This window comes from Arachis ipaensis, chromosome B02, assembly GCF_000816755.2.
Source record: "Arachis ipaensis cultivar K30076 chromosome B02, Araip1.1, whole genome shotgun sequence".
In the NCBI taxonomy this organism is placed as follows: Eukaryota; Viridiplantae; Streptophyta; class Magnoliopsida; order Fabales; family Fabaceae; genus Arachis; species Arachis ipaensis.
In genome coordinates, this window is record NC_029786.2 from 11,603,603 (window position 1) to 11,615,251 (window position 11,649).

General features: G+C 34.4%; 3 protein-coding genes across 4 annotated transcripts; 2 read left to right on the top strand and 1 right to left on the bottom strand.

Moving 5' to 3' along the window:
- On the top strand, positions 481-3,585 carry LOC107624964 (chloroplast stem-loop binding protein of 41 kDa a, chloroplastic). Its single transcript, XM_016327467.2, has 6 exons — positions 481-1,040; positions 1,320-1,441; positions 1,741-1,843; positions 1,942-2,080; positions 2,637-2,914; positions 3,252-3,585. Exons 1-6 carry the CDS (start codon positions 636-638, stop codon positions 3,432-3,434), a joined length of 1,230 nt encoding a protein of 409 aa, XP_016182953.1. The 5' UTR covers positions 481-635; the 3' UTR covers positions 3,435-3,585.
- On the bottom strand, positions 3,460-5,578 carry LOC107626868 (RAN GTPase-activating protein 1-like). The gene is made up of 2 exons (XM_021115443.1): positions 4,826-5,578; positions 3,460-4,601 (listed from the first exon to the last, which is right to left on the bottom strand). Exons 1-2 carry the CDS (start codon positions 5,142-5,144, stop codon positions 4,264-4,266), a joined length of 657 nt encoding a protein of 218 aa, XP_020971102.1. The 5' UTR covers positions 5,145-5,578; the 3' UTR covers positions 3,460-4,263.
- Positions 7,080-10,742, top strand: LOC107624963. Of its 2 annotated transcripts, none has more exons than XM_016327464.2 (6): positions 7,080-7,855; positions 7,954-9,074; positions 9,152-9,265; positions 9,446-9,600; positions 9,698-9,899; positions 10,302-10,742. In XM_016327464.2, exons 2-6 carry the CDS (start codon positions 8,532-8,534, stop codon positions 10,485-10,487), a joined length of 1,200 nt encoding a protein of 399 aa, XP_016182950.1. In that variant the 5' UTR covers positions 7,080-7,855; positions 7,954-8,531; the 3' UTR covers positions 10,488-10,742. The 2 variants fall into 2 exon arrangements, with proteins under 2 accessions (XP_016182950.1, XP_020971103.1); XM_021115444.1 differs by having other exon boundaries at positions 8,332-9,074.

Sequence of the window (11,649 nt, forward strand, 5' to 3'; positions counted from 1 at the left end):
TAAACCATAGCTTTAATGGCTTGAACAGAAAATCCTATTCAAAATTTATAAATTTTTAATAAATAAAAAAAATAAAAAATTTAATTTATAATTGAAAATAGAATAAAATCATTAAATCCATTTCTTATAGGCATCAAAGAATTTGTCTAATTTTTATTTTTTTGTTTTTTAGTAAATTAGACAATTATATATAGACACCATAACATGCATCTAAAAATAAATTATTCTAATTTTTTTATTTAATTCTTTCACAAATAATCTCTATAGAAGTTAAACCAAATTATCTATAACTCAAACTAAAAGAAAACTTGTGTGCACTTAACCTATAGAATGGGAAGTAATGCTTAGTATACAATAAGATCAACCTACAAAATCATGTGGTTAACATCACTACACACAAAAAAAACTGATGTGACATGCAAGTATAACACCATAACTATTGATTCATAACAAATACATTCACTACTTATTGATATCTGAGGAAATTTTTTGTAAGAGTAATTCACCTCTCAATCAAATTCTTACAATATTTCCAAACCATAACTCTAATTGTTGGTTACTTTATCTGAAACTGTTGGTTCTCATTCTTCATTGTCTTTGAGGAACCAAGAAAGCAAAAGAATTCAACAAACTCAATGGCCACACTTTCTTCTTCTTCTTCAGCTTCTTTGCTCTTCTCTGCTTTCTCTTCCAACCTCTTTCCACTCTCACATTCTTCAACTTCACGCCTTTCTTTCTCTTCTTCCCTTCCTTCTTCTTCTATTTTTTCAGCTTCTTCTCCAACCTTTCTAGCATACCCTTCATCATCATCCAGGCTTTTTGCAACAAGCAACAATGATGGTGGTGCTGCTTTCAGCATCAATGCAAGTGCTGCAGTGAAGAAGAAGGTTCTTATTGTGAACACCAACAGTGGAGGACATGCTGTGATTGGATTCTACTTTGCAAAGGAGCTTCTTGGTTCTGGCCATTCTGTTACCATACTCACTGTTGGTGAAGAATCCTCAGATAAGATGAAGAAACCACCTTTTAACAGATTCTCAGTTAGTCCTCTATTTCTATCTTACTACTATGATTCTCAATAACATGTTATCAAAGCACAAAAAATGCATGAATATGAAAATATCTTTGTTTAATAAGGTGATTTGTTAAGGACTAATTCGTCTAGCGTTCGTCTTTTAAGTATGAAATTATCGGTCCATAATCGATTGGGACTAGTTTAGTTTGTCAGTGTTTCATTCTTTTGAGGATCAAGTTGTTGTTCTCACTGGATTTAGATTCTTGCATTGAATGAATATTCTGGAGTTTGACAAAATGTTTAGGAAATTGTGAGTGCTGGAGGCCAGACAGTGTGGGGAAATCCGGCAGATGTAGGGAGTATTGTCGGAGGGGAAGTGTTTGATGTGGTTTTGGACAACAATGGCAAGGATCTAGAGACTGTGAGGTTTGTAAATTTTGTTCTTCTTGTGTTCAAGCTTTGATTTTGTTTACAATTTCTCTTACTTTAAGATAGCATACCACAATATTAAAATACATTAACATCCAAATCTTGTACTAGTAAATGAGATCGGCTACATGGATCAAGCGACATTACTGCAAACTACCAATTTAATCTTTGAAAGATTGATATACTTGCAAATAAGTACCTAAACAATGTCATTTTAGTTAATGATACCTGTATAATGGTTCTTAAGTTCATGGAATATGTAAGATACATGTGCAAATGAGAATCTTCACTTGCAGGCCGGTGATAGATTGGGCAAAGAGCTCTAGTGCCAAGCAATTCCTGTTCATAAGTAGTGCTGGAATCTACAAACCTACAGATGAGCTTCCACATGTTGAAGGGGTAATGTTAAAAAAAAGAAATCATTGTGATCCCTTATAGCTTATTAACCACTATGAAAATGTGCTAAAAAGTGATAATCCTTTCTGATGGTGTTGTAGGATACTGTTAAAGCTGATGCTGGCCATGTTGCAGTGGAGAAATACCTTGAAGAAACTTTCAGCAGTTGGGCATCATTTAGGCCTCAGTACATGATTGGTTCTGGCAACAACAAAGATTGTGAAGAGTGGTTCTTTGATAGTAAGTGGAAAATACCCTCAAACAAGCTTTGTTTTTGGTGTTAATAGCTACCTACTTTACATTTAAATAACCTCTAAGATAGTAATTAAGTCAAACACTTTCACTTATGGGACAATATATAAACTAAACTCCCGTAGTCTCTCAAATTCACAGCTTTCACCAATTTGGTCCCTCATATCCCAATCGCACTATGCTCAATCTCGGATACCATTGGGATATGAGGGACCAAATTAGTGAAAACCTTGAATCTGAGGAACTACTACGGAGATTTGTATCGAAGATAAACTGATATAACCTTAAGAACTAGTTATAGTATTTGTTTGAATATGTGAACATATGTATCATAATTAGGGTGATACTATGTTAATTCTTTTTAGTTTATTCCCTCTGTTATAAATAGGTAGTTTGTATTGTATCATAGGCACACTCAATAAACATCAGAAACATTCCTCACATTTTTCCTTGTCTTTAGTTTCTATCAGTTTTGAATAACTTTTTTATTGATATAGTTAATGGTATCTATTCTGAGAAAGAGTAAGTGTCGCGCCATTCGCAGGGATTGTCCGGGACAGGCCAGTACTGATTCCGGGGTCAGGACTGCAACTGACCAACATATCTCATGTTAGGGACTTGTCTTCAATGCTTACTCTAGCTGTTGAGAAACCAGAAGCTGCAAAGAACAGCATCTTCAACTGTGTGAGTAACCGTGCTGTGACTCTAGATGGAATGGCAAAACTGTGTGCTCAAGCTGCAGGGCGCCCAGTGAACATTGTCCATTATGATCCAAAAGCTGTTGGTGTTGATGCAAAGAAAGCTTTCCCTTTCCGCAACATGGTAAAAAATTGCTTTTAACTTGCACTTTTGTGATCTAACTTTACTAATCACACAGATCATTGAAGTGGTTATAAGTTTATAAGAAGAGATTGCTGTGCTAGCATCTTGTTAATAAGTTTAGTAATATATGTTTGGTTCATTTTCTCAAATAGAACATATTTTTGGGGGGATCACTTTATTATTTACATCTTTTGGAGTTTATTTTGTCAAAATCCTTGCAATATATGAACACTTTTAATAATGTATTTTTCTTAGACACTCAATTATACAAGTCAGATAATTTTTTTATGAACTTAATGTCTTTTTTCCTCATTGAACTTATGTATTTATTATGCAGCACTTCTATGCTGAACCAAGAGCAGCCCAAACAAAATTGGGATGGAGTCCTACTACAAACCTCCCTGAAGACCTCAAGGAGAGGTTTGAGGAGTATGTAAAGATTGGGAGAGACAAGAAGCCAATCAAATTTGAGTTAGATGATAAGATATTAGAGGCTTTGAAAGTTCCAGTACCTGTGTGATCCATATATAATTTCTTTCTTTTTGATTAAAAAAATTATGTATAAACATTAATTTGACAAAGTGTATTACAGAAGAAAGTTACTTCTCTACCTGTTCAGAAAAAGAATCTATGAATATGATCTACACCTCCAACAGAGATCAAGTTCTTTACTATGAAAATAGATAACACCAAAAAATATCTCAAATCTCAAACATATTTGTTACCAATAAAGATCTATCATACTTTGAGAAATCATTTCTATTCTACTACATGGCCATAAAAGTTTAAATCCATCATTATGTAAAACTAAGGCAAAGATAAAATAAAAATAGATAATAAAAGAGTAGATATTAGGTATTCCAGATTCTAGTAGATTATTCAACAAAACCACCAACAAAATTGCACCTTCATCCTTCAGTTCATTCTCAGACATATTCAACTTGGCAAGGAACTGTTTTGATGATATACATGCCACTAAAGATGAAGCAACATTTGCAGTAATGTCATTTCCAGCCATATCCAGAACTTCCAGTGATGGTGCAGATTCCTTGAGAGCATTTGCAGGGATTCTGCACCATCATCCACACCAAACATGTTGTCATGCAAGTCAAGCTTCTTCAAGTGTTTACAAGTTCCAAGTGCTTCAGCCAGGACAACTCCACCATCAGAACCTACCCTGGTAGATGAACAGCTGCAGACTGTTTCACAATTTCAGAAATAGCAATTGCCCCTTCATCTCCAGTCATGTTATTATGAAAATGAAGAACCCTGAGCTTCTCGGTTGAAGGAATCAATTCAGATACTAGTTTTGCAGTTTCCTCTGATATACCATCATTCATTAAATAAAGCTACTCCAAGTTATTTTGTGGTTTTAGGAGGGACTGAAATGCTCTAACTCCCTTTTCACCTGTGGCATTATTTGACAGGTTAAGATACCTTAAAACACAACCTTCCAGTGCACAAGAGAATATAGTCATCACTTCAAGAGCTTCTGCTTCCGGCCTGCCACCAACAAAATCCGACCAGTCTACTTCCTTCAATTGATCCTTAATTGACAGTAGGATGGATTCAGCAACTTGAGCAGCTTCCAAGCCAAAACTTCTGTTACTGAAACATATCTTAGTATAAGAGCTTGGTGCCCTCAATGGCTCCAACAGTTCTGCAGCTTCCTGTGTCAACGAAGGCTCTGCGACCACCAGATATGTCAAAAACAGTTTCACTCTCAGGCCTCTTTTCAAAGAATTTGAATCCTCTAAAGTGAAGAAATTGATAAAGTGGTAAAGTAAAGGGTTAATCGCAATTGATTTTGTAACTTCTATGAAATATGTGCCCCACTACCAACTTCACTTTACCAACTTCTTCACTTTAGAGGATCTAGATCCCTTTTCAAAACCTCCACCACGAGCTTACTCGATTCCTTGGCATAAATTTGCACTGCAGAACTCCCATCACCATCAGGCTCCTTCTCAAAGTGCTGGGTTGTAGTTGTAAAAGCAATTTCTTCAATTTGCTTAGCATCCTCCTCAGCCTCTTCTTTGCTAAGCAGCCCATACTTTCTTGAGAAAATGGATGGAGTTGTAAGGTTCTTGGTCATTCGTTCAGCAAGCATTAGCCTAGTACCCTGGCTAGGGGGCCATAACTTGATTGAAAGTGGGCGATGTTGGTAATTGGTATGTCTGTGCTGTGGAATCCATATCAACCAACCAGGAAACACATGCAACAACCACATTTACAAGTGTCTAACAAATCCATACATTTCAATTCTAGTATAGTACTAGAAAACAATGAGATATAAAATTACTCATGTAAAATAACAACAAATTTCATATAATTATTCCTACTCTCTCTAGCCACAAAGCTTAGTTTGTGTATCTACCACAACAACAAAAAGCATTTAAGTTTGCAACACACAATACACAACAAAAGCAGCCCATTCCATAAGTCATGAACAGAGTAATGATGTCCAAAGAATAAAGAAGTACAATAATTATGTAATACCTTTTCTTATCAGAAACAATCAAGAATCAATATAAACCTAATCAACCATGAAATTTAGATTCTTTCAAAGAACTATCACACCTAAACTATGTTATATTGTGGTAAAAATGTGATATTAATCATCACATAATTTTGTCGACCAAATCATGAAGTCTGTTAATTATCATGAAGTCTGAAACAAAATCAAAGAACCATAGTATGCATATTAAAAAAGATTTTTTTAAAATTTTTAAATCTCATAAAGTGGATTTTTTTTTTTCTTCTTAGTATCTTTCTTGATTCATTTTTCTTGATTCATTTGGTATTAATTCTTTCTCTTTCAACTACTACAATTGAGAGATCTTTTTCAACTATAAATATTGTGAAGAATAACTCAAAAACAAAATGAAAGATGAATTTCTTGCTAATTGTATTTTAATTATATTGAAAATAAAATTGCTAAAAAATTTGACACAGATTCTATTATCGATGAATTTTATGATACGAAGAATTGACCATTTTGTTGATAAAAAGTACATACATATTTTTTGTGCTTTAAAATATATTCTCTATCGATATATTTTTATAATACATTTTACATTATATAATTTTTTGCATACTTTTTTAATATTATATATGTTGTTGGCTCCTATGATAATATTTCTAAATCCGTCCTGAATATACATATTGTTGCAAAGATGAGGTATAATATTAAGATTAAGATTATGATATACATATTGGTCAATAACTCCAATACACCATTTAAAAGCTATTTAACATTAATTCATATGATGTCAATTGAACGAGTAAATTCTTATAATGATTTCTGGATTTCACACATTTATCTGAAATGGTTTTCAAGATCCAAATTTTTTTATAATAGTTCCTATGTCATTTTCGGTGTTGAGTCAGCTCTAAAAATATTGTGAGTTTAGTTTCATTGTTATCATTTGGAGAACTTGGTTGAAAATGAATGATAGAATTTTCAGGAATCTTGCAGGAGTAGTTAATAGGTCGATTAAGAGTTATAAAGAGTGGAGTGATATTTGATCATTTGGGCTATTGATGGCTTTTGTCAAAGATGATTAGGAATTATTTTATTTTATCTGTTTAATACTTTTCTCTTGAGACGTTGATGCTTTACCTTATTGTGTTGAGCTTTTTATTTCAAAAAAATATTGATGTGATCATATTTTGCCACTTTAGACAGTTCTAATGTCTTTTTCTTCTTGTTTATTCTTCGATAATAAATAATGATATAACCGCTACATTTTATTTTTTGAGTAAATGTGTAATTACTCTATTAGCTCTATAAATTTTTTAAATTTGTAATTAAATATTTATATTTTAAAAATTTTAACTAAATTTTTATATCATATTTAATTTTATAATTAAATATTTTGGGGTGCATGTTTTTTATTTTGTGTTTATTGATTTTTCTAATCCAAATCCAAATTGTATTAGTGAAAATTCGCCTAATCTAACTCGATCTAACTGAATTTTTATGAAAAGAATAAAGGCATTTAAATTAATATTTTTTAATTTTAATACTCCAATGTGAAATTACTAATTAAGAGACTAAAAATGATTACAAGTCAAATTAGTTAGATTTCGCACGTTTGTTGAGAAGTGTACTTTTATCACTTGTGTTGATATGGTTTTCTTCTCTTTTGGTATTTATGGCTGTCCATAGAAGGAAGCATGTATGGAAGCTGCCAAGTACACCCATCACAATGCAAACAACAAGAATCACCAAAACTTCTGAAGGGAAATCCCATGTCAATCCTCTTACAATAAGAGCAATCAAAATGGCCAAGTGCCTTCCTGACGATGCATGGAAAATTTGTGCTTTTTGTGGTAATTGAACAATAAAAAACGGAAGCACAGATATAATGAAAAAAATCAAAGAAATGCACGTTGGATGAACCGGCTGAAAGCCGCTGAACCAGCTGGAACCGGCCAGTGGGACCGAAAGGGGCCCGGTCGGTTCTTGTGAAGCGACGTCGTTTTGCGCGTTATTAAGAAAAAGAACGCCTCAGTCCTCACCCCCATTCCTCTTCGCTAATCGCTACAGTACCCCCACCCCCAGAACACAACTTTTCACAGAAGTCTCCCCCACCGGCGACGCCGGCCATTCCGCTCAGTCACCTTGACACCTTCAGAAATCAGAACCAAGCTTCCCTCTCTCAAAGAAAGAAAAAAAGGTGACAAACCCTAGCCTCCATTGTCGCCGACGTTCTTCTCACCGCCGTCGTCCCGCCGTTCTTCGCCAGCTTCTTTTCTTGGCGCGTCGCCAGCTTCTTCGCCTGGTCCAGCGGCCTCGTCGTCCGCCGCCAGGTCCAGTTCCTCGCGTCGCCAGCTTCTTTGCCTGGTCCAAGTTTCATCGTCCGTGGTGTTCTTGTCGCTGCCGTCACATTCTTGCTCCCTCTCGTTCATACTCTTCTCGTTCCAAGACCAACGAAGGTTAGTTAATTTTTCTTGCTTACTTTTTTTTTTTTTGTTTTTAATCTGTTGTTTATAAAAAAATGTGATTGGGTTAATTTAGTTTTTAATGTGTTCAGGGAGATTTGAGCGAGGATTTTGGCTACAAAATAGTGAAATTTTAATGATCACTCGTAAACCTCGTGTAGATTAGATTCACATGAGTTTGAATTTTGAAAAGATTTAGGCTTTTTCTTAAAAAAAAATTATCTTTTATCATTTCCTGTGTTCGTTCCGACATTGGTTCTGCATCATCATGTAGACTACAACTGAATTTTAAGAAAGATATTTAGAATCTTAAATTTTTCAAATCTTTGCTCAATAGTTGGCTGTCTTTGTGGGTTTGTTGTTAGTGAAGATTCCTTCACCAGCGAGATTCTCGGGTAAATCTTCAATAATGAAAAATCCCTCTTTTTGTGAAACTTAGATTTGATTAGATCTTTTTTTTTCCCTCTCAGATTATGGTTCCGGATTCTGTGTGTGTTGCTGTTTTGAGATATCAAAAAAAGAGTTTGACCCTATCCTTGTTCTGATTCTCTTGAAGATTTTTCATTTATGTTTAAAAGATTCTGTTCTAGATTTTCCGAAAGCACACACATTATTCGAGAGAGAGAGTAGCTGGCAAGCATTCTTTTATTCTTTTTTCTTTTCCAATTAAATGGAAGATGATCATAATACAAAAGTAGCTCAAGAGCTTCAAATACAAAACTATAGTAGCGATGGTAATGGGAATGGTAGTGGCGGTAGCGGCGGCGGTAGATCTTCGAAGAAGCCGAAGCAGAGAAAGGTGCCACAGAGAGGACTTGGTGTGGCAAAGCTTGAGAAGATAAGGATAGAAGAACTGCAGAAGAAGAATTCTGCTACCCTTCAATTGCATCAACAAGAAGATCCAATTGCATCAACAAAACCTACATATATGCATCCACCGATCCAAAACTTTCATCACTCAATTCAACCTGCTCCTAGATCACAAGCTGAATTTAGGCCTATGTCACTCCAACAACAGATGTTGGATGCTAAGGTTCCGGGCACCGGCACTGTTCCATTGACAAACAGTTCAGGATTTGAGAAGGAGATGTTTGTGGTTGATCCTGCAGCTATACAGTTTCTACCAAGCTTTTCTTTTGAATCCAATCCTTTTTGGCCTTTGCCTAATTTGGGGCCGAGAGCACCACAATTTCATCATCAATTGACTTCCATGGTAAGATTGAGATAACTTCTTGTATGAAGTGTTTTCACTTGTGATCTTTGTTAAGATTTGTTTTCTGGGATATGTAGGTTAATGTCTCGCCGTCCGGAATGTCAACACCACCAATGCTTCATTACTCAAAAGAGCCCCCTTCAAACCAAAATTGTAATGTTAACGACCTGTTAGCAAGGCAAGCCGAGAAGGTAATTGCAATTTGCCATAGTAATTCCAATTTTTGTAATTCCAACAAATACCGAATTCCTTGGTTTTGGATCATGCTTTTTTAGTGAATTAAGTAAAATCATGTAGCAAGACATTAAGGTAAACTTCACTACCCTGGGAATTTGTTTGTCGATAATGTAGAGGTTTGAAACTTGATACAGATTATTGGCGTGAAGAGGCCTTACCCCTTCTGCCTGGATGCTCCTCCTGTGCCTGCTTACAATTATAAGTTGCATCCGTTTGCCGAGATGCAAATGAATGCTGCAACTTTGTGTAATAGTGGATTCAATTATGATGCTGGCAATTCAAGTCTAAGGTTGTTGATTTTTTAATTGTTTCTTCTATCACATTATTGTAGTTGCAACTTGCAAATGTTGTTTTGTCTCACCATGCACTATATTAATCATCTGCAGGGAACTGCCATCATGTTCTGCTTCCAACTCAGAGCTAAACTCAAGGAAAAGAAGCAAAGAAAATGAGAATTTCAATGGAGATTTTCTAACATTGGCTCCTCCTACTCCTACTTCATCCCCGCCTTCACAGACGAAGCCTTTTTCGGCTTTCCTAGAGATTCCCAATCAGGACAATCCTGAATCTGAATCTCCATCTTTTCAGGTAGGAAAAATCATTTGTTTGTTTGGTTTAAAATTTTTTGAATAAATGTCCTTTTTGGTTCCTAACCATTTGTCCTTACAAAGCGGCTCTTTACAATTCAAAAATCCCGAATGATTCTTAATTATTCCAGTAAATGGTGACATGCTGACATGTTAGGGGCTGCTTAGACCATTTACTTAAATAGTTGGGGACTGGTTAGTACTTTTTGAATTGTGGATTACTGTTTCGGACAAATGATCAGAGACCAAAAAGGGTATTTAGTCAAATTTTTATAATTCAATCTTTGCCTTTGTTTTCTATTTTTTGCTAATTTCATTTTTCCATCTAATGTGACAATATTTAGTTGCTTCTGAAGTTGTAATACTAATTTCATTCTTAATTTCGATTTTGCATTTGCTAAAGGGTACTATAGAAGATCAAGTTCCCCAACCGCAAGCGTTCAACCGGTTCAATCAACAGGAGCAACCTTTTTATTATTTCTTCCCTCCGGCGGCCCATGAGTTGCAAACCGGACTTTCAACAGCTAGAACTCCCAATGTTAATGGAGCTAAAGAAAATATTGATCTTAATTTGAAACTTGGAAAATAGAAGATCAAGTTTCATCCTCCTAGTTTCATATGTATTATGATCAAACTTTTAGGCCAGTTGTTCCTCATTATGAAACTTTTCATAGTCATATGTTAGGTTAAATTTTTTGCAAAGTGGGTAGATGTTTCTATGTTTGCACATGTAAAAGTTTGAGTCTGAAAGGACTTGAAATCGTGGCCATGTGTAAATAGAGATGTTGCATTACTTTGTTTCTTTTTACATAAAATACTAAATATAGGGATGACCTCTCACCAATCTCAATTTATTTTTAGGCTTTTAGCACATGTTTCGCTTTCTTTCTTATGCATGCCATCTTATAAGTTTTTCTATAAATTAGGACATTTGATTGGTCACCTTTTTACCTAAACTACATAATTAATTCAAAAATATTCTATGACATAATCAGAGCAATTAACTACCGAAATAATCAAATATGACTCGGTAACATAGATACTCAAATTTTTTAATACTAAATATGTATTTTTATAAAGTGATTGGTTAAAAGCTTATTTTTTGTAACATGATTGTAATTAATTAGGGGCATCAATTTGAATGACCTTTGTATTATCAAAAAAGACACTTAAATATCAAATATCTCACAATTATTGACTCTTGTGCGATGAAAATTCCAACCCCATCTATTTTTTAATGGAGTTTTTTGGTGACTATTTTTTAATGGAGTTTAACTGATGAGTTAATATTTTTAACCAATATCAAATAATATTTTAAATTTTTTTTACAATAAAAAATTAGTTAATTTAATTGAATCTCAAATAAATGGTGAGGAAAGAGAAGGAAAAATAATTGATAACCAATCAGTGGTCGAAAGCGATACTTCTGCTGAAATATAATCAAGATGAGATGTCAATATAATATTATTGCATGCAAACCTCCCATATAGAATATAATAGCTTTCAAAATTTCTTTAATTTGTGATAAAATACCGAAATTCAGTTCATATTATACTAAACTAAATTTTAATTTTATTGAATTGAAATTCTATAAAGCTAAATAAAATAATTTTTGTTCTTTGAATTAATTAAGTTACCTTCAATTGATGAACCTGTTCGGTGTCGGTTTCCGGACAGGTCGGATAGTTATGAGATGGGGGGTGCCTTGCTCACGGTTGTGCCAAGCCCGGATTTGTCGCGTAGCCGAGCTC